The sequence below is a fragment of the Haliotis rubra genome, unplaced genomic scaffold, assembly GCF_003918875.1.
Source record: "Haliotis rubra isolate DU_JTF1 unplaced genomic scaffold, ASM391887v1 Scf395, whole genome shotgun sequence".
NCBI classification, from domain to species: domain Eukaryota; kingdom Metazoa; phylum Mollusca; class Gastropoda; order Lepetellida; family Haliotidae; genus Haliotis; species Haliotis rubra.
This window is the reverse complement of record NW_025767074.1, coordinates 113,706-141,616: the sequence shown is the minus strand read 5'-3', so window position 1 is coordinate 141,616 and position 27,911 is coordinate 113,706. Positions and strand designations below refer to the sequence as shown.

Sequence of the window (27,911 nt, the reverse complement as noted above, 5' to 3'; positions counted from 1 at the left end):
CGTTTTCTACAAATCAGCATTTTTCTTACTTCTCAATGAACTCCCAACTATTTGACAAATAGAGATCTCAGAGAAGGGAGTTCTGTGAAAACTGTCATTATGGTTTCATATCGACCCATCGTAAACGCACCTATTGGTCCTGTCAGTTGTCAATAATCCCCGCAGAGGGTTTTGTTTAAGATGGCTGTGAACAGCATTTCAGTCTTAGCATGTCGGCTTAATGTCTAAGGACTGACTTGTGACATAGACTTTCAATATTTTAGCAGACTTCAAAATTCACCCTTGTCCGGTAGCTCGAGACTACTAAAGAATGACGAAGACCACTGAATATCCAACGAATAGACAAATAAATTCTGTGCGTGCATCTTTGTTTGTTTCTGAACGCCCTTCTCAGCAGTATTAATTCCAGCTACCTAACGAGGGTGTGTAAAAAACAGAGATTCCAGTGGTCAATATCATGGGTACCTCGTTAGGATGAGAAAGCCACAATAACTCGGTGCGCCAAGTGGCAGCAAGAGTTGTATACTCCCCAGGGAGTTGAGATTGATAATAGGATGCGCCGTTGAGATTGACATCCAATGATCGTGGGGGAAAATAGCCGCGCCTTCAGCATGCACTAGTTGCGTGGATACGTGCGCTATATAAATATCCTATAATGAAAAAAAAGATCCACACCATTAGAGAAGGATAACGGGTCATTAAACACACCGGCCCTCAAAACGCTGAATACCCATGTGTACCTAAGTCGCCTCTCAGAACTAGCAATGGTGTTGGGGACATCTGAGCTCTACACATCTGATCTGTGATATCATTATATTTGTGTGTTGCTTTACGCCGCACTCAGCAATATTCAGCTACACGGAGGCGATCTGTAAATATTCGAGTCTGGACCAGACAATCCAGTAATCAACAGCATGAACCGGCATCGATCTACGCAATTAGGACACGATGACGTGTCAACCAAGTCGGCGAGCCTGACCACCCGATCCCGTTAGTCGCCTCTTGCGACCAACATGGGTGGGTTACTGAAGATCAATTCTAACCCGGATCTTCCCGGATTCGCTGTGGTGTAGTTTTTAAAATACAATTCCCTGTCCGCACACATTTCTTACTGTGGCAGAAACATGTGCATGATGGTAGACATTTGATTTTAATACAACCAGTCACTTACAAAGACATAAGGTAGTTGTTATTTTGGGGACGGTATAATCGGGCCTCGATCCAGGAGACAGAGTCATCACCAAGGACCTCAAAACGGGTGACGCGGCTTTGACGCGCCTTATTCTACAAGACAATCCCAGTGGATTACCGGAAATGCGCGCTGATCAGCAACCCCATGTGATACTTTCCTGTCAACCTACAACGCTTAACGGAAAAAGCTATCCCCCTGACCACACTTAATGGTTAAGCATCAGTCATCGACTTAATGCGTATCCTAAATGTCCCGTCTGTCAAGAGTAAGGGCGTTTTTCCCTCGTCAACGGAGACCTTTTTAACGACAGCTGACAAGGCTGGTACAGGGAACTCTGGGTAATCCGTGCAAGAAGCTCACTGGATGCGCCACCTCCGAGAGACGAGAAGCCCAGCTATAACTTCATTAGTACAATACCGGCAAGATGCTTTATAGGGGGATTCATTTGATTAACCAAATATAGTGGTCTTAATGACGCTCGCCTCCCGACTGGGACTTGTTGATTAGACAAGGAAGCCGTTTTTTGCCAAGTCTAGCACCTTTGTAATCTTACAACACGTGGCTTTGAAACTCCATTGGGAATGACCACGTTAAGCTTGACAAAGCAAGTCATTTGGTAAACGTGTAATATAATTATCCCCGGTATTGATCGGAACTTCCATTCATATTTCATCCCGTTTATTCATTGCGGGTTAATCAAACGAAGATACGTGTCACTTTTTTCTTTTTTAAGATTATTTTGTTTCTTAAGAGTATACACGCGTGGAATTGATGCGGTGATAAAAACAGATGTGCTTGAACGCATGGCGTAAGAGATATGTTTTGCTACGTTAACAGTTGGATCCGTCGGGTTACGTGGTAACGGTGCTATCACCGCCACGTTGGGTCTGTTTTTGAAACAATGGTGGTCCGTAGCAGTGTTTTTGTACATATGGTTGCACATTTATTAAACTTGTAGGGAAAAGGAGTATCATATATAAACTTTGTCCATTGGTATCTCTCTAAAATAATATGGGTATCATTGGCTGGAACCAGAGAAAAGAAGAGAAAATATGTATTAGTGAGTAAGTTTAGTTTTAAACATTTGAAAAAAAATGTTAACACTAGCTAATAAACAGTGGCAGTAAGAAGAATAAGAATAAGGATAGTAAATAAAAACTAACAATTGAATAAACTAATACAGCTTTAGGATTCTTCAGATTATTATAGTTAACATTATTATTGTACATACTCAAATCTTTATCGTCATCATCATTATCATTAGCAGTGTTATTGAATGTATTCAATACAAATGTACATCGTTTTTATTATTACTATTTATATCTATAAATTTCAGAACCAAGGACAGATGTTCTCAACTTCATTATGACACTATTCGCGAGGGCAACATTACATCACAACGTTCTTTTGAAGTTCCCTTCCACCCACTGCCCATTTTAACGGCAGATATTCTCATCTTCACGACAAGTCGTTAAACCTGGCAGTAAAAATAATTCCGGTGTGACTTTTATGTTGCCGATGTTCCCACGGGAGTAATGAAGTCGCAACTGGACGCCACAGTTGTTGCTGGAACGTCGCTGTCATCACCCCAACTTTATCAAACACGCCTCCTTACCAATTTCTGAAACAATCGTGGCACTCAAGGAGTTTCCGTCTGGGTGAAGATACTAATGCCATTCTTCTTTTCTTTGTGTTTTGCAATTCCTTTGTTGAGTTCCATATGACCCCCTGTGGCTTATCGACGTTGCTATGTGATACGTTTCGTCTGACACTGAGGTACGCCAACGCTTGTGGGTAACACGTCAACACTTCCTAAGTACGCTCAGCGATAAGCCGAAGTTTTGACTTTTTGTCATTTGTCAAGTTAGGAAGCTTTCATGAACATTAAGCTTTCTAATCCAGATCTGAATAACGGTAAAAAGTAGCGTACCGCTTCCGTGTAACAGTTAACGTGTTTTGGGACATTTACCAGTAGATGGCGAATTAAGAGATTGGGTGTTTCATTGAAGTGTTCTATAACGAAAATGTAACGTTACCACGTAGAAACTCTGTGAATCACTAGTGCGGATTTAACAAGTGTAAAAATTATATTAAAAAGATTAAACTTTGATATTTCAATTTTTTTTTAAAAAGAATTACCAAATAAAAACTCTGTGCACATTTACGAGAGGGTTCTGACTAGCTAATGGCTTGTACAGTAAAAGATTAACTCTTTGGTTCGAGCTAACAAAGAAGCTTTTCAATGAAATCAGTCGATAATATGTACTTTTGAAAATATCGATATTCAGTTATTGCATAAGGAATGTTGGAATTGATATGCATTTGTACATTGTCAGTACACTTACGCATCGTCCTTTTTGATATCAGTAATAAACAACAGTTGCTCTAAAAGAGGGACCTCCAGTGAGAATGGAACCTGTAGAAAATCTTGCTTCATTTAGATTAATTTTGCTTGTTTGGTGTTTAACGCCGCATTTAGCAATATTCCAGCTAAATGACGGCAGCCTGTAAATAATCGAGTCTGGACCAGACAATCCAGTGATCAACAGCATAAGCATCGATCTAATTGGCTTAATTTAGAGCCATTACATGACAGTGGAGCGGTGTGAGTGAGTGAGTTTAGTTTTACGCCGCTTTTTAGCAATATTCCAGCAATATCACGGTGGGGGACACAAGAATTGTACCCATGTGGGGAATCACCCAGGTCTGGCGTACGAGCGAACGCTTTAACCTCAGGACCGCCCCTTCTCACGCGTGTGGAGATTTGCCCGTTCTTTTCAAAACATGTGGGAACGCGTGTCTTCAGCGTGACGAGCGAACGCTTTAACCATTAGGCTACCCCACCGCCCGGAAAGTAAGTGTGGGACCCATTCTATCACACATTCCAAAGGGATGTCGTGCTATCTACTACTGACAGAAGAACACCCTTTGAAGACCCGCTTTACTTTGCTTACATTATTCGCAACATGAAGAATTATAATATTTAATCATTTCAATACACATATATAGCTCTATCCAGAAAATTGTTCAAAGGAGCTCGCGGTCCGTTAGCTGCAAGTCATACAACCGATGAACACATTATTGATTGTCGTTACATTAGGTAAATGACGCCAGTGTGTTTCATTTATCCTTTGAAAAGACATTAATCTTGGCTAACAATTAAACTATTTTCGATCGAATTAACAAGTCATTCAATAATCTATTATGAAAAACTGCCGTTTAGCGCGCTTCTTCACAGCGGAAGGACGTTCAGTTCGTATGGCTTTTTATCGATTGATTTTTGAAGCAAACGGTTTTAGTTGCATCATCTTTTGAACATTTTATAGTTTGACTAGAAACACGCGATGCCACTGGGGGCCACGAGGTTACGTCTTTGGAGTGAGGAGGTCACTGATATGGTTCAAGGCTTTTTACATATATATTAAAAGTTATATGAAGTTAAAGACATTATGTCAAGACAAATCTTTCAACGATTGCACACACACAAATGGAAAGTATTTGAAAGTATCCACCTTTGCCGAACAAGGACTGGATTTTGTGGCTCGATCGGAGTGTCAACCGTGTGAAATACGCCAAATAGCCAGCCAAACATCAGGGCTCAAATTGGATTTAACCAGACCAGACACTCCAAAGAATATAAGTCAACTTTTAGTTACAGTGAAACTCCGTGCATTGATAGGTGTCGCTGTTTTAGTGATAATACATGTCAACGCAGTGCTTTGAGCTTCAGATACAATAGTTCAACGTTCAAACAGTAATTGTCAAGTCTAAATGTAACGCTCAATTAAAAAAGATTTTAAGAATTACTCAGATGCATTTAACATGTTATCTGCATCTTTTTACCAGACCATCGGGCTGGCTAGCTGTAAATTTAGACCGTCCGTCAGAAATCTAGCTCTTCTCGAGCGGTCAAACGGGCCTTATTTCACACACATACACTTATCAGTAAATAAAGGCAGAAATTCTCAGTAGAGAGAAGTTTAAGGATATGTTCATTATGTAACTCGGCTGTAGAAGATGAAATTCACTTCGCTTTTGTATCACCACATTATGCTGATTTAAGAAAAAAATATATCCCAGTTAAAACATCCTTAAAACTGCCTTTCTTTCCATTCTATCCTTAAAAATTAAACCGTAATACGTAATCTAGCGCTGTTTGTAAAACATGCTGTTATCCTTAGAAGCAATATCTTATCTGAACTGTAATTTCTTTGTGAAATGTCTGTAACACGTGCTGTATATATACTTGTATTACTTGTATATGGGCCGGAGGCCTTAAGTACAATAAATATCTTTGACCTTTGACCACTGGTGTCAACCGTGACTGTTGAAAGTCAGGACTATTTTATGCTCTTCCAAAAGGCCAGTCAATGAAAACCAGGATGATTAAAAAATGGTGTTACCTCGCGAAGATCATCAAGCCATTTAAACACCATAAAATACAAATATGTCTCCACGGCAGTCGCCATGTTGTTTATGAACTGGATGTCGATCTTGTTACGCGAATTTAGTTGGACACGTGGGAAGCTAGCATGTAACTTCTTTTTTTTAAATTATGTATTTAGATTACATTATTAAATACAAAATTACGAATGAAGTAATGCAACGTTGCATTAAGTCGACTCTCGCGCCCTCTACCGACCCAACATTATTTCAAGCGAGCCCCATAGAGTTATGTCCCTTGGAGCGCTCTTTATGAGCATCCTATGTCGCCTTTGGAGACAGAACTCAGTCCTAAACAAAACATACGCGTAACTTGTGACTGAAACCAGATCGGCCAACACCGACAACGCCGCGTGCGACAGTTTTCGATGTACGGAGCAATTGTCTATATTCCATGGCAAGTGTTTGGAAGTTATTCACCTCGAAGTTTCAGTTATCGTTTTCAGGCAAGTAGTATGGGGTAGTAGGTCTTTTATTGCATCAATAGGAAGCTTTAAAAGTGAGTGCATATGCCTCAATATCTAATACCGGCCAAAATATTGTCGAAAATGTGTGAAATTTTGCCTTTAACGGATCCGGTCAGAACCGGTGTCATACCGGGATGGATCCATGCTCGCATCATCAATCACTGGATTGTCTGGTTCAGATGGGACTATTTACAAATCTCCTTTATACAGTTGAACTATTGCTTTTTTAGTTAAACATAAAAGAAAGGAAACAAATTAACAAACAAACAAACACAGCAAAAGTCTTTACTCACAAGGAAGTCTGGATATCAGAGTCCAGCTGGTCCACTGATTGTCTGAGACTGGACACATCTCGCAGCAGTTGCTCTAGCTTGTTTATCACAACCCTGAAACCCAAAACTCTAAGATACAATAGAAATCATTAATATATTCTTATTCTCAAGTTACAGATATGCTTCATTGTGTCAGTCTTGTAAAATAAAGTAATTTATCAGGGTGAAGGTCGTGTATTAATATACACTCCAGAAACGGTTGCTCTAGTTACCTCCCCTTTACCGACAGGCGTCTCTTCTATCGGCCGCCATTTTGGGTATGCACATTTTGTGTCCCAGTCAAAGATCAAATTTAACAATTCCTTTCGAGCGTGTTTGAGGCTCATTGTGGGTCAACTGACATTTCAGTTTCCGGTTTTGTCAACAGTGGATATAAGGCGTCACAATTCGCTGTGCAGAGTTGTGTCCCTTTGTATTTCAAGAATCCGAGGGTGGTGGGGTAGCCCAGTGGTTAAAGCGTCCGTTCCTCACGCCCCTCAAGACCCGTGTTCGATTCCCACATGGGCACAATGTGTGAAGCCCATTTCTGTGATATTGCTGGAATATTATTAAAATCGGCGTAAAATCAGACTCACTCACTCACCAGAATCCGATCATTGGTTTGAATCATTGTAAGTCTGTCAGTACAATGCACGTGGCATTCACCGTGTACATGTGGTAACCACGTAAGATCCTCACCTCGGTGGTGGGGTAGCCTAGTGGTTAAAGCGTCACGAGGAAGAACCAGGTTCGATTCCCCACATGGGTACATTGTGTGAAACCCATTTCTTGTGTCCACCACCGTGATATTGCTGGAATATTGCTAAATTTGGCGTAAAACTAAACTCTCTGACCCAAACCCATCGCTTCAGCTATGTTCTTGAGAAGCTATTACAAAATATTAACGGATACTGAATTAAAGCGTTTACAATCAGATACAGTCGATAGTGGCGGGATGCATCTGTTCCGCATCTAATGGCTGAATCCTAATTCGGTCAATTGAAATGTTGTAATCTGTAATCGTTATGTTTCATAAGAGGGGGCAGCTTTACGATTCTTCACCTCATGAATGGGGGTGGATGTCAAAGCTCTGATCCCAAGGCCTGTTCGCCTTCAAGCCTGTCATCATTCATCTCCACTTAATTCTACTGAAATGGTTGAACAATAAACACGTCATCGTTCAATTCATTTAATCTTGTATTTATTGTTCCTTAGCCAACGAAGAGGAATGTGCTAAGGAGTTTCTTCTGACCAACTTCTTCTAAAAGGCGCAGATTAACGAAAGTTGTGAAGGGAAGAATCGGTGGAACCAGTGAACGTTGATTTAGAACGAAGGAAGGAAGCAAGAATCTCCATGTAGCCATTAGTTCCAAAGACCATTTTTCTGGCAAAATCACCGCAATGAAGATGTGTGTAGGGGTTGGGGAGATGTGTGGTGCGTGCGTGCGTACATGTGTATGTTTCAGATCACGCTTTGAGGAAACGGAACTGGGCCTATGGTACATAACAATAGAATGGTGCAGATGCACCTTCGTCTAGGTCAAGAACCGTTAGCACGAAAACACTGAAGCCAACACCAGACCAGTGGAGCAATGATCGTGCTGGAAGCCTCATGCCTGGAACATCTGGCCCACCAGACACGGTGTCTGTGACTACATAAACGGCATGGTTATTACCAACATCACAATCTGCCTCGTGGGACTTCCCTTATATGTCTCGGATTATGAGTAGTAATCTACAGTTAATTCATGAAGGTCACGTTTTTGAGGTGTTGGCTTGGCTTAATCTGAAATTGCTCCCAGTAGTGATCTACAAATGTATAACTTACAATTATCCGGAATGAGGTAATCTTTTTATGTTCATGGTGGCACGATTTTAATTGCTGATGTTTTTTGGATAGGTCAAATGAAGGTAAAATGTAGTAACTGAATGAGGCCATCTTTTTATGTTCATGGTTTCCCGATTGTAATGGCTGGTACCTTTGGGATAGGTGAAATACAAGTAAAATGGAATAATTTAAAAAATCTCAAAGTTGTTTGTCTCGGTTTGTGTAGTCGAAAATATATTTTTAATGCTAATTCTGTTCACAGTAAAATATATGTGAATTTTACATTAAAGTGAATAAGTAATTATTACTTTATTGTCTTAATGAATTGTTGAAGTCAAAAACAATAAACGAATTAACATAACGTCTTCTTTGCTGAAATGTATAATACAGTCAACTTCGGTTGTAACGAACTCAAATAATTTTAATTATCGGGTTTTACTTCGAGTTGCATCTTTGTATTTTTCTAATCCATCAAAAACGGCCAAAACATAAATTTTAAGTATTTTATATTTATGATTATGTTTCGTCTGCACAGCCATTTGCTGTATATTTTAGTCTAAATGCGTGCACTACGGTTATAACGAACTACAGTTAGTGATCCCTTTGAGTTCGCTACAATCTTCGAGATACATCAACGTTCGGCACAACGGGTGTTTGAAACACAAAACACAAACAAAACGATGGACTGGTCCAATGCTTACCCGACTGTCTGTTCAGACTGTTGTTTGGCTGTTGAGTGGCCATAGTTGAGGCAAAGTATGACTGTCGTGAACACAACCAGACTGTTAGCGTCCATCCCTCAACAGGCTGCTCTGTAGGAAGAGAGTAGAAGGATGTAGGGGTGAAAGAGGTTGCTGAGATGGGACAATGCAAGGTGATGTGTGAGTGAGCGAGTGATTATGGTTTTACGCCACTTTTAGCAATATTCAAGCAATATCACGGCGGGGGACACAAGAAATGGGCTTCACACATTGTACCAATGTGGGGAATCGAACCCGGGTCTTCTGTGTGACGAGCGGACGCTTTAACCATTAGGCTATCCCACCGCCCATGTAAGGCGATGGAAACAATGCAAGGGCCGCCTATGAGGTAATGCGACAATGTAAATCAGTGAGAGAATGCAAGGGGTTAAACAGTGTAACGGGGTGAGACAAATGTCAAGTTATGAAACTAGGTAAAGTGATCTATCAGGGTAGAAGTAATGAGACAATGCAGCGTGATGAGACAATATAGATGGCGAGTTTAGTTTTACCCCGCTTTTAGCAATATTCCAGCAATATCACGGCGGAGGACACCGGAAATGGGCTTAACACATTTTATCATGTGGAGAATCGAACCTGGGCCTTCGGCGTGACGAGCGAACGCTTTAACCAGTAGGCTACCCCTCCGCCCCAGAAATAAAGTAGAGTGAAGAGACAATACAAAGGGTCAAGACAGTGTAAAGGGGTGAGGCAATATTAAGTAATGAGTACGTGTATAGTGATTAGACAGCGCAAGTTGATGATTCAATGTAACGGACTTGGCAATCCATCAATACCTCTATGAATGACGAATGCACCAACAGTGGCGAGGTTACAGCCAATACAATTGTTGGAAGCATAGAATTGCAGCCTGTAATCACCACGTACGATAAATCGTTACAGAAACCACCCTCACAAAAACGTAGCCAGAATACAGGAAGCGATGTGAGAGGAATACGCCAGTTATCGAACTATCACACAATGGACCTGGTTGCAGTCAGAAAGTCCAAAAGTGTATCTTCTATACGCTAAATCTCTGACTGATATATTGAATCTCTTTGACAACAATATGCCTGCACCAAGACTTAACTTTGGTTAATCTGCCCACATATTCTCGCGTGGGCCATTGGAACCCTACAATACATTCTTAGACAAAGTTCTTTCTTTGCCGTAAATGACTGGGGGATGGAGATCATGTCGTTCATGTTGACGTTCAAGTAGAGATGTATTTTTCACACCCTGATGTTTTCTACACATCTCTCAAATCGCGCATCTGTATTTGTTTTGAAGAAATCGTTAGAACAATAAATTAAATATTTTGTCAGAATACTTTAAACACAAAATATATAATGCAAGCTTATTAAATTTAAATTTTATCTTCGAAGTACATATACTGTTGTCATTTGTGGAGGTATTAAATTATTATTGAATTACTGTTTTGGCTCTACGTCAAATCTAGGGATAAATTTAGTTTGAAAGTAATATTTCTGTTAGGGTGGTATTTCATACTATAGTGGGAATATTTGCAATTGGCGTTACACTTTCATTCCTTGGCAGACCAAGTCAAAACATTGATTACACAACAGTCTCGTTTCCTGCTGACTGGGTCCCGTCCTATTGCGCAACTTAGTACAATAACCAGTCCAGAACTTTGAGACCAACTCATTCAACTGGATACATAAATATTAATTATTATTATCTAATACATCTAATCACTTGCATATTGCAACACTACGCTGCATTTAATCCTTACAAAGCCGCCGTGCAGCGTGCTCTGTCGTATACAGCGTTCTCTGTCAAGCGGAAATCTGGAAATCGTCGAAATCTCAAAACGAGGCTCGGTCGCTAGAAAAGTTTGGCGGTCTGGTACGGACTTGATATTATATCAATCACATTGTACGTTACAAAAATATACTTAATTTGCACAAAGAGCAAAAAACAGTGTAACCAGTGAGCCAGATGAATTGTGAATCATTGTACGACCTCTTCAAACAGGGGCAGTCTGTGACGTCTTAGTTTATGAGATGCTGCCAAAACCTCGACATAAAATATAGAAATACGATTTTGTTAAACTTTAGAATTGAAAATAATTTGTAAATACCATTCTCCTGTGAAACAAGTAAGTGGAATTCAGTGTAACCATATTTGTTTATAGTGTCTCTTTTCACTTTCACTCGAGAAAATTCGGATCGGCTTAAAAGTAGGTCATTGTCTGAATTGGTTAATGAGACTCATGTTTCGGTTTGCCCTGACCCTGCGTCTGACCCTCAGCCAAATACAACATCGTCACTTTGCGACAGCGCCATATTTTCACCATTTGTCTGGCATTTTAACGCCGTTTTATCACATATTAATTAAATTGGCATCAGCACCGTACATTTTGACTGTGAAAATGTCGTTCAGTCGTATTGTCGACCTTTGGTAAAAACAAACATATTATTCAGAGCAACACAATGAAACAATTGGTCAGCGGATCCTTGCTCTAAGAAAGGCTATGAATCTCAACAGCGATTTAGCCCAGAAGACTGCACCATCAATGATTGAAGGTTATATGACGTGATGTTCACTACATAGGGTATGTTTATACAAATTATACTTGCCTACTTTCCTAAAGTAATCTTTAAAATATACTCTTAAAAAAGTAGGGGAACCTGAAATTTCAATTTGGATAGGAAGGATAAGCGTTAGCAAATGTTTCAGACACACATCTTATGAACGCACCACTCTTTATCACCACCCCTAAACACAACGCATGGGATGCACGTGCACAACCCAGTAGCCCCATATAAGTACATCTGGTGTCATTCTTGATTTTGACGGTTTTCAAGAAGGCCGATAAATCACTGTAGACCATTAACTTTGACAATCATTTTATCATATGAACATTCACTGACTCCGATATACTCCCAATGTTTTCAGTCATTCATTCAATCAATCTTTATTCAGTACTTAAAACGGCCACAGGCCTGTTGTACATTTAAAGTTTACATGAGCAGATAGAAGTCATTTACAAATTCTTTTCTATAACAATCCGTTTTCTTAAGCTCATAGCGAAATAGACGTACATTGCCAGATTATGTAACAATGATGTGGTAGTATCTGTTAATAGTGAATTTTATTTAATCGCAAATTAAAAATGAAGTTCCCCTGCGTTTTGAAGAGTATACAACGCCATGGAAACTTGAACGAACTTCTTCCCATATAGAGAAAGTACAAAGTTTAGTACTTGGTACCAAAACCGAAAAAAAAAATCCGGAATAAAACAGTTAGCAGGAAACCAGATTATCGTGATCGTATTCGTTACTTAACTGGTTTTTCCAAGACGTAACGCAGTCACTCAGACGAAATTGTATTTCTCAGAATACACAGATGATATGTTTTATCAAGTCGTTCACCATTAAGGTTTTTACGCGCAAACTCTGTCATCAATCACGAGGCCTAACTGGGCGCACGTATTGGGAATACCTCGCCACATTACAAGCGTTCTTATTACAGTTTTTACCGATGACGCCTCCATTACGCATATTAACGAGCCGACGGTCTACCCATGGGTCTGGGCGACATCTACTTGCCCTCTCCCCCGAGGCTCGTCAGGAACTTGTCAACGCTTAAATGATGCAATGTGTACTAAGGAAAAATGAAATAATCCCAAGCGTTTATAAAATTTTCCTGTAGTTTGAGGACCTATCGATCGAGCAAGGTGCGACTCATTCGCGTGACTGGCAACCAGGGGAGTTCAAATCTCGATAAAGACGTCAGACGAAGTAACTCAAATTCTTAGAGACGCTGTTTCAATCACCCGCGTGGCCCTCTAATGCCTATCAAATGTGACTGATAGATTGTAATATGGCCGCGGGAAGTTCAGGGGTGATCAGAGGAGTGGACGAAAGGTGGACAGCTGCAGTTGACCAATAAGAGTCATCAGGAGAGGTAACAGACGCTCCGGGCAGTTGACCTCTCGCCACATTGATAAGATTACACTGGCCATCTGTGTCCAGCTCGACCAACACTTCATGAATGAAGTCTATGGCTGTTTCAGTTCCGGTTTCAGTTACATATGATATTGAAAGACACACTTGTGAAGTTCGCAAGAACCATCGATTAAACGAATAGCAGAAAAATAAGTACTTGTGGAGATTAATGATCTGTTCTTTTAGATAAAATTTGTTCGAGGATGACAAGCATTTCAATAAAAAAGAATTTGTTTTGTGTTAACAGCAGCGGCTGTGTCGATGGGTTGATTTTATCTGTTCATAGAGAGATTGATAATGATAGCAACGAATGCTGCTTTTATGGCACCAAATATTTTTTCAGTCACAGCTATAGTCTGTTTGCAGTGAAAACGTACCGAGGAATTTCACTTCAAACAAAAAAGTAAATCGAATAAAGTGAAATTAAGATTGCGAATCCTCATAATTTTACCTTTTTACATCGCTATTATTGTTTCACTGTTCCAACTACTGCGCTTACCCCTTGTAATACAAACCAATAATAGCGATTTGAAACTATGATCGTTTGTTAAACAACTTTTATCCTCAGTTGAATAAAATTCTGAGATATAAATGTTCAATTGGCAAGGTAAAATTATGAGGATTCGCAATCTTAATGTCACTTTATTCGATTTCCTTTTTGTGTAAAGTGAAATTCATCTGTACGTTTTCATTGCAAACAGACTATAGAACTGTGTCTATAAATCAGCTGAACTATTTTGTAAGTCACGCTTTTTTTTACAAAACGACCAGCACGTCCACTGAGCGATATATCTTAAGGTGTCAAACTTAAACTATCTATAATTTCCCTGAAAAAAATGTTTTTGTTAAAAACAACCACCTACTCCCGAAGAGTGAGTGAGTATTGGTTCACCCGGCTTTAGCAATATTCCAGCAGTATAACAGCGGGGGACACTAAAAATGTGTTTCGCACATTGTACCCATGTGGGGAATCGAACCTGGGTCAACCGCGTGACGAGCGAACGCTTTAACCACTATGCTACCCCACCGCCCTTCCTCCATGAAGTATATCAAATAATGGCAAGTTCAACAAATTGGGAAACTGGAAGCATTCTAGCAGAATATTGGGGCGAGGGTGCTATTGTACAAAAAAACCTTAGCGCTAAGCCAACCTTAGCGCTAAGCCTACCTTAAGTCTATGTTAAGGTATGGGAGTTACGGTCACCTAGGAGTGTGTAAGGGAGTGAGTTTAGTTTTACGCCGCTTTTAGCAATATTCCAGCAATATCACGGCGGGGGATACCAGAAATGGGTTCACACATTGTATTCATGGGGGAATCAAACCCGGGCCTTCGGCGTGACGAGTGAATGCTTTAACCACTGGCCTACCCCACCGCCCCTGAAGGAGTGTGTAGGCTAGGTAGCCATATCGTGTCGCTTACAACACCAATAACTTAACTGTAGTGTATGTTTTTATAATTTGTACTTTCTCCTATTTTTGTCAAAAAATCCCATGCTGACAAGTTACCCAAATACCATTAGATGGTGCTCTGGATATAGAGAGGGTCTAACGTATTGACGTGAACAGTAAAGCCACTGATAGCCATGGTAATGTGATCAACTCCGCCGCGCCTTGATTCTGCTGTATAACCATATTGACAATGGCCAGTAATACCTCTCCCGTTAACACGGCCCAAGTGGTGCAGATTTTCCACGTCTCGTTCCTCGTATAACTGAGTGAGTGTGGTTTTACGCCGCATTTAGCAATATTCCAGCAATATCATGGCGGGGGACATCTGAATTGGGATTCACACATTGTATTCATGTGGGGAATGTATCACTTCTCTTCGGCGTGACGAGCGAACGCTTCAGCCACTAGGCTACCCCACCGCCCCTCCTGGTATAAGTTATGGTTGGTTATGACTGTAGCAGAGCTCGGAGACCGGTGTTTATGACGAAAACATATCACATCACTACGAACCAAAGTATTTCTTTACAGCAAAAAATGCATTTATAAATGATAACATACAATGAACTAAATGCTCACACCAAATGCCTGCAATAAAACGACATGCAAATAAGCAGCCAGTGAGTGAATATGGTTTTAGGTCGCTTTGTAGCAATATCAGTAACATCACGGTGGGGGACACCAGGAATGGTTTCACACATTGTACCCATTTTGGGAATCGAACCCGGGTCTTCTTCGTGACGGGCTAACTCAGTAACCACTAGACAACCCCACCCTCCCGCATATGAGGAACATATTATAGCTGAATTTTTAAAAAAGCAATAGCGATAACAATAAGAACGACGACGACGATGATGAATATAAAATAACATTATGAAGACTCAATGAAATAACATCCATGACTTCCGTCGAGACTCTTTTTATGATTATGAAGAATCAAGGTTTACGCACATAACTGAGGTGTTCCTTGAATCACTCAAGATTACTCATGTTTAAAATTAACAGGGCGGTTCCGAAACAAAAATTTATAATCTTGTCAGAAAATGGTTATACATTCATCTCATCAGCAACGTCGACGTCAGCAGCTATGATCGGCACAGTGTCAAACGTGAATTATATACAAACACTGCCGGATGCTATCCGCTGTATGTATATCTGAACTGGCTACACTGTTTACTGGCGCAAACGCCCAGTCAGTAACCATCGTTCGTCTTTCATGGGCACGTATACCGGTCCACCTTGGAAACAGATTGCTTGGGACGTGAACGACAAATGAGTGAAGGAAATTATACAGATGTATCACTGACACTCGGTAATGACACCAGGTGTTTGTCCGTAGGTTTTAGCGTTGACTGCTGTACATGAATCAGCTCATGAGAAGGGTCACATAAGTCAACTCTGTCATGAACTTTGTGTGAACCCTACGTTGCCAGGCAGAGAAGAAGTGTGCAGTGCAGATACAACAGATTATAGGTCACGTTATGCACGGTATCGAAGGAGAAACATTGTAGGCTGTGAGATGAATGTTCACTTTCTGATCCATGTTCATCCTAATAGGTGAGGTGAGGTGAAATTGGGTTTAACGTCGTGCTTGAGAATATTTCGCTCATATGACGACGTGCATGCGCGTGTATGTGCGGCTGCTTGTACTAGCCCAGACTTAAGCTTGTTTTATAGTGCTAGCCCACTGAGATACCATGCCGCAGTGAAGCAAGAATACCCCACTCAGACACATTATACTGACTCCGAGCCGACCAGTCCTTGATGTGCCCATTAATGCCGAGCTCCAGGCAGGGACCAACAAGTATCATATTTTAACGTCTTTTGGTATGATGCGGTCGGGGATCGAACCCGCGACCTTCCGCTCTCCGGGCGGACGCTCTAACCACTACACCACAGAGGCGGTCGTTCACGATAATATTCACGTTACATTTTACTATATTACACTCGTTTACAGACTTTTGTTGACTTATGTACATTATTTAATGTTTGTTGTTTAAAGCCGCGCTCAGCAATATCCCAGCTATATGGCGACGGTCTGTAAATAATCGAGTCTGGACCGGACAATCCAGTGATCAACAGCATGCACATCGATCTGCGCAATTGGGATACGATGACATCCGTTAACCAAGTCAGTGAGCCTGTCCACCCGATCCCGTTAGTCGCCTCTTACCACAAGCAATTCTGTCACGGATCTTCAATATCCGGACCAATATTCTAGCGATGGCCCATTTTGTAATAGGGTGATGACCAGATAAACCCATGATGAAAACCATGAGCAGCTGACCACTATATTTCGACACGATGACGTGCAGTCTAACAAGCCACAAAGCCTGACCACACGATTCACATCTTGCGACCAGTCCGAGACAAATTCTGCCGTAAAATTGCCAAAATTCTCCGTTAAAATTACAGAAATTCTGCTGCTTAAGCTGAACAATATTGTCGTGAGAAACATAACCATTTCTCCCTCATATATTGATACCAAATCATAGCATCTGCTAATCCTTTGCACTTTGACATGTCAAGACATACAAATAACTATGGGAAACATCACTGATATAATTTATATTAATGGTTCGACGTGCTGATATAAAATAAAAAAATGAGTGAAATTGATACATGTCAAATTTAGTTTTATTGTACGTTTTATATTTTAAATGTTTGAATTGCATTTTAAATGTTTCGTCATGATTTGAGAGCAAAATTCGATAGATTGGATTGGTGGAAAACGGCAAATTCCTCGAGTTTCCTGCATTTCTGCATTTACATTATTTTTTATACAAAGAGCGGACTGTTTCGGCAACATATACACGATATTATATTTACTTGTCACAATTAAAATATTTTAAAAGATATTTACTGTGTTTTGGGGAAAATGATCTTACAGCACAGTGTGTACTTTCTTTTGCAGGTCAGTATATCTGGTTATAAACACGCACAATGCTGAACGAAACAGCGACTGATGAAGTTAGTTGCGTTTATCACCTCTTTGTGCATCATTATTCAGTTACGTCTCGTCTCGTCATCTTAATGAATATGGAAATGCAGCCACGTGTGTTACAGACTGGAGACGTTAAATAATGTATTACACGCCATTATAACAGGCTTTGAGAAGGACAATTAGACATTTGAAAAAGCGTAAAAGTCATGGTGACCTGTTTTCAGCCAACCTGGGTCAAAGACCACAATCAGAAGAAATGTAATGAAGTAGAATGTATTCTTCTGGGTTGCCTAATTCATTCGTTGATGGATTAGGTAACAAAATATAAATACAAATTAGCATTGAAAATGAATCAATTGGATAGCTGAACAGTATAGTTGTTACATAAGGAAACGTCACATTCAAAATAGACAATAAAGTTAACAGTGCAATGTCACATTTCTGCTAGCTTCGTCGTCTAAGGCGGCGCGAAATGCTTTGCAGAGTTGCGTCCCTTATGTGGTGCAGGAAACTATGATCCTTGTTCGAATCCCATATTCGCCCTTATAACGTTTCTAGGTATTCAAGTACCAACCAGATCTCATGTTTCACTCAAGTGGTAAAGGACGAAGATTTGCATCAAATAATAAAATGATGTCTTAATCGGTGCCTTGTAACTAAAGTATTTCTACTGAATGGATCTATTGTGAGGTGGTTCAATTATCTAAGTCGCCGGAATGTTGTTTGCAGAGTGGCGCCCCTTCAGTGTCTTAACTTTCACTCTCAGTGAGTCGGTGAGTGAGTGAGTGGGTCTGTTTTACGCCACTTTTAGCAATATTCAAGCAAAATCCCAGTGGGACACACAGGGAATGGGCTTCACTCATTGTACCCATTTGGGGAATCGATCGTGGGTCTTTGGTGTGACGGGCGAATGCTTTAACGACTGGGCTACCCGGCCAACACCCTGCATAACGTCCACTGACAACAGCATACCCGATAATATATACGAAACTACAAGGCCAATTTTACAGAATAGGAAAAACCTGTATCTCTGCGCAAATACGTGTCCTAGAGTCTTTATCATGATGATCAGTACAGTCTCGTGACAAGATAAACATGGTAAACTCGAGTAAACAGGATACAAAGGACATGAAACATAACAAACAATTTCCATATAAATTCTCTTCCGGGTCGTACTTTAAGTCCGGTTTAGACAGGGTTCGGATTACTGGGGTGGCTTTGACCGATGGATGTATGACACCTGGGTATGACATATATGACCATACGGAATGGGGGTATGACATGAAGGTCATGACAGATGCAGGAATGGTAAACAAAAGATGATAAATTAGTGTAAAGATAAACACGGGTATAACAAAAGGGGAAGAACTGAAGACAATCAGCCTGTTTTCTAATTATTGCATTCTACATCAATCAGCATGGATTGTGTGATCACTACACAACACAGACACGGAATTCAAACACTTTTAACGGATGTTTCGATGTCCACACAAAGGAGTGTTTATATATCGAAAATGGAAAAACAAATATTGCACGGGATAGCATTTGTATGTTGAAGATCCCACTAATCAATGATAAACAACGCTTACTGTCCTGGTGTTCTGAGGTAATTTACAATCAATAGACCCCGAGCGAAACAGAGCCATCTGGTGAATTCTCACTAACACTGTAATGGGGCATTAAAACTCCCCCTTGTTAGATTATTATGTTTCATTGGTCTGATATTGTGTTCTGTTTGGTTAAGGTTTCCTCAGCCTCAGGCAATAAAATTGTTTTTGCTTATTTCACTATTGGGACAATATTGATGAAGTTGTGTTTATTTTTCTATAGGGTTCCATCTACAGCTGGATAGTGTGTGTATGTTATACTAAGTGGGTTATGAAGATGTTGTGAACCAAGAACGTGTGATGCTGTTCATGACTTCCACGTGTCCCACTGGTCAAAAGAGACGAACATTGTTGTAGAGAGTTGCGTTCATTCACCTGGCCAGGGTCGGAGATCTGAAGTCCAGGATTGAGACTGGCAACGTATATGTGTATTGTGAGTCTAATTGAAGTGAGACAAATGTACAGAGACACCTTATACAAATGTATTATGCTATCTGAGACTTAGGTACAGTAACACCGGAGAGAAACATACAGTGACATCCCAGATAACCGAAGTGTCACAGCTGAGACAGTCGTACAGTGTCACCAGAGATAAAAGTACCGTGACACCCGACACAAACGCACTGTGACACGTGAGACAATCTTATTGTGACATTCGAGACAATCGTACTGTGAGATCTGAGACAATTGTATTGTGAGACCTGAGACAAACATACCGTGACACCTGAGACAAACGTACTGTGACAACTGGGACAAACGTACTGTGACACCTGAGAAAGACATACCGTGACACCTGAGACAAATGTACTGTGACCCCTGAGAGAAACATACCGTGACACCTGAGAGAAACATACTGTGACACCTGAGAAAGACATACCGTAACACCTGACACAAACATACTGTAACACCTGAGAGAAACATACCGTGACACCTGAGACAAATGTACTGTGACACCTGAAAGAAACACACCGTGACACCTGAGAGAAACATACCGTGACACCTAAGAGAAACATACCGTGGCACCTGAGAAAGACATACTGTAACACCTGAGACAAACATACTGTGACCCCTGAGAGAAACATACCGTGACACCTGAGAGAAACAAACCGTGACACCTGAGAGAAACATACCGTAACATCTGAGACAAACGCACTGTGACACCTGAGAAAGACATGCCTTGACACCTGAGACAAATGTACTGTGACACCTGAGAGAAACATACCGTGACACCTGAGAGAAACATACCGTGACACCTGAGATAAATGTACTGTGACACGGGAGACTTACTTGTTGTGTCACTTGAGACAAACGTACTGTGACACCTGAGAGAAACATGAGAGAGAAACATATCGTGACACCTGAGAGAAAAAACCATGACACCTGAGACAGTGACACCTGAGATATACATACCATGACACCTGAGACAAACATACCGTGACACCTGAGACAACCGTATTGTGACACCGGAGACTAACTTGTTGTGTCACCTGAGACAAACATACTGTGACCCCTGAGAGAAACATACCGTGACACCTGAGACAAACATACCGTGACACCTGAGACAACCGTATTGTGACACCGGAGACTAACTTGTTGTGTCACTTGAGATAAACGTACTATGAGAATACATCATCTCTCACATCACACCACTTGACACTTTCAAACACCTTCAAATGGAACACGTCGGATTTCTTTAATACAATCCAATCGCTTAGCTGCCATTGCAGCTGTTTCTCTTCTGTTTTCTGCGTGCTCTAAATCAATTATTTTTTTCATCATAATGTGGTTCAAAAACATAACATTTTACTCCGCTCTCAAGCATGCTCGTTACTGTGACTGAAATGTAAAATCAATAGATAGGCTGCAAAGATTTCCTTATATTTTCAAAAGTAGTACAATACAATCGAGTCATTGTGAAGTAATCTTTTATGATGTACATGTAATTACTGAAATCTGATGGTTGAAGAGAGTAGGTAATGTAACACGTTCACATTATATTACCATATTCCTGAGAATGCACCGCAACGATTGTCAAAACGAGCATTTCATAATATCGAACCATCAATTTGGTTCGTCCTTTTTGATGTCGGGTCTATAGATAGCAAGATCTAATGCATGTCGCATTATTCCTTCATTCATATATTTATTAAAGTACATGTTTAAACGCATTGGCGTCTGATTTCTAAAGACGAAAGACAGCTAAGTGCATAAAGCAGTTTCTTTTTTGTTTGCACTAAATTATCATAACATATAACCCATATTTTGGACAGAATATTTTTAGGTCGCTGGTTTAAAACATACAAAACAATTTTTAGGGTACATATTTTTTAAATATAATTTTAATGACATCCCATTTTTTTGAGACTTAAAGTAGACAAAGCTTGTGGGATTTGTTTGCACCTGGAGCAAAAGTGTGTAGAGTCAAAGACGTATATACGTCTTTGGTAGAGTATAGCAACGAAATGACGTCATCAATTGTAAGATCACATTATAATGAGGTTAAAAGCTATTATGTATTATAAATCTCAAAGTAAACTTAGCTTGGAAACTGTCTTGGGTAAAGGTTGAATATTGATACATTTACTGAACATTGACCATCCTGGGTCCCGATCCACAAAACGTTCGTTGCGCTACGACATTCGTAAGCCAATGGTAGACTATAGAGTTATGACAGGTCGTAACGTTACGCACGCTTTGTGGATCTGGGCCTAGATTTTCGAAACTCCCTTAGCGCTAAGATAGTCGTAAGTTAATGTTAATGTATGTCAGTTACGACTATCTTAGCGCTAAGGGACACAGGAAGGGTTTTAAGCTGCCTGATTATCAGACGTATGATGTCATTCCTCTGAGAAATGACGTCATTAATTAATCTTGAGATCACATAATAATAAGGTTAGTAATGGTAAAGCCAGATTTTATAACTTTTAAAGAGGCTTGGAACGATTTTAGTTGTAATCTGCCGGATGGTTAATCAGATGACGTCACTCCTCTACGACATGACGTCATACGCTGATTTAGTCTTAGGAGCGACGTTTTATGTCTTGTTTCTTAAAATGACATCGAATAACCCCAAATTACAGTTTGTCTGCCTCTGTGACTGTTAGCGGTGTCTTGGGACAGATACTGCTGGTAGTTCCTGTAATGTGTGTGTTAATACAAAACCCCCTCTCACCGAGATTCTCCGTACCTCTTTGATCCTACCGTCAGTAAGTGCATTGCTTGCATAAACATCCCGCCATTGACACATTCTCACCGGGTTTATGTAGACGTCTGGGGTTACAATTATCAAACACAAAGCCGCGTCTTCTGAGTCCCCAACAACGAGCCTTTTCTTGTTCATTTATGATTATATATGATTATTATTATGTTGTGTTCTGTTGTGTATTAATTCAGAATCTTATTCACAAAACTGAGATTCTGCAACAGTAGCGTCAAAACGAAATATGCTTTATGTTGTTAACCAAGAACCGGATTTTGCAGAATTCAAGCCAATGTGGGGACACCAGAATGGGTCTTCACACGTTGTATCCACGTGGAAGATCATACCTGGGACTTCGGTGTGACAGGGGCGATGGGGTAGCCTAGTGGTTAAAGCAGTCGCTTTTCTCACCGAAGACCCGGGTTCGATTACCCACATTGCTACAATATGAGAAGCCCATTCCTGGTGTCTCCAGCTTTCATACTGCAGGAATATTGCTGAGAGCGACGTAAAACCAAACTCTGAGTCAGTCCAGCTGTGATACTGCAGGAATATTGCTGAGAGCGACGTAAAACCTAACTCACTCACTATGTTCATGATGTTAATCACTGGATTGTCTGGTTCAGACTCGAATATTTACAAGCCTCCGTCTTACAGCTGGAATATTGCTGAGAGAGGCGTTAAACGACAGCAAACTCCTGTTCATTTCAACGTGATATTTATTCTATATTTTCAGTATGCTAAAAGGACATATAAAAAAATACATCTGCTGTCTTATTTTATGGAAAATATCAGCTTCATTAAATTCAACAAGGCCTAGTTCTTGTTTTGTGAACGATATTATTTCTTCTCTTTCCTAATCAATCTAAATTTAATACTGAATCGTGCAGGGAAAGCGGCACACATCAAAGGCATCAATAATAGTTAAGTATACAGAAGTAACGAGTACATCATAACTGAAAAGCTTTGAAGTTTTTTTTATGTACCGATGATTGTGCAGATTAAAAGTATTAAATGATGCCATGCTAAATCATAACATGGAATTGCGGATGCGTTAGAAAGGATTTAATTAGGGAAAAACACATGACATGAAATGATGACGTTTTCTTTATCAATTTAAGCCGCAATACATGCAATATTTGTACCTCTGATCTTCTTAATGCAAAAAGTGCATTGATAACAATACTTACGTACATTTTATTGTTTAATATCATAATTTTCTGTAGGTCATGAAAACCAGAAGAATGTGCTCTGTTGCAGTTTGCTATACAGAGTTACGTCCAATATGTATGATCCCCAGGGAGTAGAAAAAGTATCGGATAGTACGATGGTGTCTTATGACCGGGGATAGTAATGTACGTATCGCGCCATGAGCAGGTAATGTGCCTGGATATTATTATTACTATTATTATTCGGGCAAAAAATATAAGCGGCTTTGAATCCCAGATACACTCAGATTATGGTTCTAGGTTTGAGAGAGGGGCAGTGGGGTAGCCAAGTGGTTAAAGCGTTCGCTCATCACGCTGAAGACCCGGGTTCGATTCCCCACATGGGTACAATGTGTGAAGCCAATTTCTGGTGTCCCCATTGCTAAATGCGGCGTAAAACCAAACTCATTCACTCTAGGTTTGTGAGCACTATAATGGCGCACGTGGGTTTCTCAAACTGGCAACCGTCTAAAACCTGCATCACATCGGGCCTTTCGGTGGAATGATGTAACTGGAATACTATTAAAATCAATCTGAACCGATCTCAGCTCAACTTATAATATGACACAATGTCCGTTCAGTTGTAAATTGCTCCGAAAATTGTTGTACGGAGTTGCGTCCCCTAGTCGCCCCGTCGAATTAAATTCCATTATGAGCGAGAGAAATTCTTTCCTATAGGGCCCGTAAGTAGGTCACGGAGATTTGCGAGACCTTAGCACTTCCAGTGACAAACAACGTTTCATACCTTCTCGAATGGTCTCATGGTTGTCAGTTGCCAGTAAGGAACCGATAATCTTTGCAAAGTTCCGATCTTACCATCCCCAAATATTACGATTGTCAACAGCTGTGACAGCCATATATGGTTGTACACTTGTTCCGGTCTAGTAAAGTCATATTTGCCGGTCGCGCACTTGGGAACCAGAACTGGTTCTTAAATATACGCTTGTCACCGGAAATATGGTACCGGAAGTAAGCTTGGCCCCATCTTGTATATCACAAGGTGGCGCGCGCAAAGGGAGCCGGGAACCAGCTTTGTACCGGAAGTAGCGCCCTATGTTAATGAAAGGTGACATTGAAATAATGACTTCACTTCCGAAACGAAACTTCAGTCTTTTATGGGTCCAGGGTGTTTATCACACTAGAATCCAGATATGATACACTTGATAATCGAGGGTGATTTTTCTCCTGCTAAAAAAACAGGAAACGATAACTGAAATGACGAATCGATTTGCTCTGTCAATATTTAACCTAAAACGACAGCTATAATTTTGATATTATATATGTTTGTATTGTTCATTTATTGATCAACTTTGGCGACTGAAAATATTTAACTATATACTCGGAGCAGAGGAGGCTTCAAAGACACTATGATCGACTAGAACATGGAGAACGGGAAAGCTAATTTGAACGTTAGTCTCTATGCACTTGCATCCGTGAAAACACTGGTTAAAATTGGTCTTCAGCAACCCATGAGAGGCGACTAACGAGATCGAGTGGTCAGGCTGGCTGACTTGGTTGATACATGTATCCCAGTTGCGTAGATTGATGTTCATGCTGTTGATCACTTGATTGGCTGGCCCATGCTCGATTATTTACAGACCGCCGCCATATAGCTGGAATATTGCTGAGTGCGGCATTAAACAAGAAACAAACTAAATATCTATTCACAGGGGCGCAGGGGTTGCCTAGTCAAGCCAAAACCCGGGTTCGATTCCAAACATGGGTACAATGTGTGCTGTTCATTTAAGATGTTGCCAGAATATTGCTAAAAGCGGCGTATAACTGTCATCCTCTCTATTTCAGTGAAACTTTAGTCAAACCTTCGTTAATACGAAATCTCTACCTTCCAAGTCATTATTGTTTGAATCTATTGTAAACAGCGTGAACCCCACCCAGCATTCGTCAATGATTCGTAATCCTATCCATGATGCGACTAGCAACTTTTAATTAGCTAAATGACTGATTGAGTTTACAGTTTACAAAACTGTGATTTACAAATGTGAAACTGTTCAACTGACTGACTGAGTATGGTTTTACGCCGCTTTTAGCAATATTCCAGCAATATCACGGCGGGGGACACCAGAAATGGGCTTCACACATTGCGCCCATGTGGGGAATCGAACCCGGGTCTTCGGCGAGCGCACGCTTTAGCCACTAGGCTACTCCACCGCCCCGGTTAGCTAAATGAGTGTACGGTAAGGCCGATTGTGATCAATATTCCCCTATTTCACATCGTCATTAAGGAGGAAAGACCGATGCGATGTAACGGACAATCCTGAATCCTATGTACCGGGAATATTTGGATCTGTGTCAAATATTTCACTATTAAATACTTAAATGTACAAAATCATCACATTTATTGGACCACATATTATGACAATGTTTAACACTACTAGTACTGGATGTGTATGTGAGTGAATGGTGGTTTACGCCGCAGTAGCCACGTGCCGTATATACTACAGCAGCCTGTGATTAATCCAGTCTGGAACAGACAATCAAGTAAGTGACAACGTTAGCAACAACCTTCTCCATCGCACGGTGTCGTATGAACCTCCTAAGCTGCATGTTTCTTCATAACTTCAGACGACCTGCGAAGATCCGGGTTACAACTGTTCTTAAGTAACCATGCTTGTCGTAAGAGGCGACTAACGGGATCGAGTAGTCGGTTTCGCTGACCTGGTTGACACATGTCATCGTATCCCAATTGTATAGATCGATGCACATGCTGTTGATCACTTGATTGTCTGGTCCAGGCTCCATTATTTAAAGACCGGCGCCATATTGCTCTAACACTTCAAGCCGCAGTGTTAAACAACAAACGAACTGATCATAACTTTAGACAGAGTACATTTCAATGAAAAAATAATGACGTACACGCAGATACTTAGTTGGAGAACGAGGGCGTCCAATAATATAACGGTATTGTCTCACAGGAACTATAACGGGGACTGTAAAGGCCAGTGTATAATGAGAATCTGACCCGAGTAGGTGTTGAAGGCGTGAATCATCTGTTGCGGTGTCGTTCACCTGAGCTGAGACAGACATGCTATAGCCATATGTTATTTCCGTAATACGCTTTGACAATGTATTGACATCATATGGGTCATACGCTATGAGCATCAATAAACCCATGTATGCAAAGGTTAGAATGACGTCACAGATATTGTTTAAGGTTATGTAACGTCAGATCGAAGATCTGGTCATGGAACGAGTGCAATCATGAGCGTGTATATTTCCTTGAGAGCAGTCCTTATCATTCTAATCATTAAAACTCGCAGAAGCATAGTGCTATTTGACAGTGCACAATTTATCATTATATTCTAGACAGACAGACAGATTTTATTTCTGTAATTCTACACCAAGGGCCCATAATACAAAATGCAGGCACATTGGTACATCGTATTGCACATGCTTAAGTATTAGCACTGAAAATATAATGAATAAAACATTGCTTCTATGATATTCTATGACATGAAAGACAATTAAAGTGACATTTCAATATTAGTGACCCTTTCAGAATGAAAGTGAAATTTGTGGCAAATATATAAAAATATATATACATACAGAAAACTATACACACATAAAGAATATAATAACTTGTGCACTGTCACGCAGTTTTAAGCAATCATATATATGTATCGCACACAATAATTCAAACTCTCTTCGAGTTTTAACTCTCAGTGAAATAAGTGAGTTTAGTTTTACGCCGCTTTTAGCAATATTCCAGCAATATCACGGCGGGGGGACACCATTAATGGGCTTCACACATTGTACCAATGTGGGGAATCGAAACCGGGTCTTCGGCGTGACGAGCGAACGCTTTAACCACTGGGATACCCCACCACCTCCTTAACTATCAGTAATTTTTAAGTATTTTAACGAAATTATAATAAATCTGTAGATTTATATGCACTGCAATATGCAATGTAGCTAGGATTTACAAAACTGTGATTTACAAATGTGAAACTGTTCAACTGACTGACTGAGTATGGTTTTACGCCACTTTTAGCAATCTTCCAGCAATATCACGGCGGTGGACACCAGAAATGGGCTTCACACATTGTACCCATGTGGGGATTCGAACCCGGGTCTTCGGCGTGACGAGCGAACGCTTTAACCACTATGCTACCCCACCGCCCCGAAACTGTTCAAGGTCTGTACATGTGTATTCTCTGTACACACGTTTATCACTTATATCGAGTGAGTGAACGGGCTGAGTTTACACCTGCATTATTTCAGCTATATCACCGGTGAACCGCCTCCGTGGTGTAGTGGTTAGAGCGTCCGCCCGGAGAGCGGAAGGTCGCGGGTTCGATCCCCGACCGCGTCATACCAAAAAGACGTCCCTGCCTGGCGCTTGGCATTAATGGGTACAACAAGGACTGGTCGGCTCGGAGTCAGTATAATGTGTCTGAGTGGGGTATTCATGCTTCACTGCGGCATGGTATCTCAGTGGGCTAGCACTATAAAACAAGCTTAAGTCTGAGCTAGTACAAGCAGCCACACATACACACGCTTGCACGTCGTCATATGAGCGAAATATTCTCAAGCACGA

At 40.6% G+C, this 27,911-nt stretch overlaps 1 protein-coding gene across 2 annotated transcripts in view; it reads right to left on the bottom strand.

Annotated features, from left to right (window-relative positions):
• Positions 1-27,911, bottom strand: part of LOC124286894 — a 46,898-nt gene that overhangs the window by 12,612 nt on the left and 6,375 nt on the right. For both annotated transcript variants that reach the window (XM_046723333.1, XM_046723334.1), the window contains exons 2-3: positions 8,943-9,053; positions 6,396-6,488 (exon numbers count right to left, since the gene is read on the bottom strand). In XM_046723333.1, the coding sequence (XP_046579289.1) occupies positions 6,396-6,488; positions 8,943-9,037 (188 nt within the window). In that variant the 5' untranslated portion in view covers positions 9,038-9,053. The remainder of the gene's footprint in view (positions 1-6,395; positions 6,489-8,942; positions 9,054-27,911) is intronic.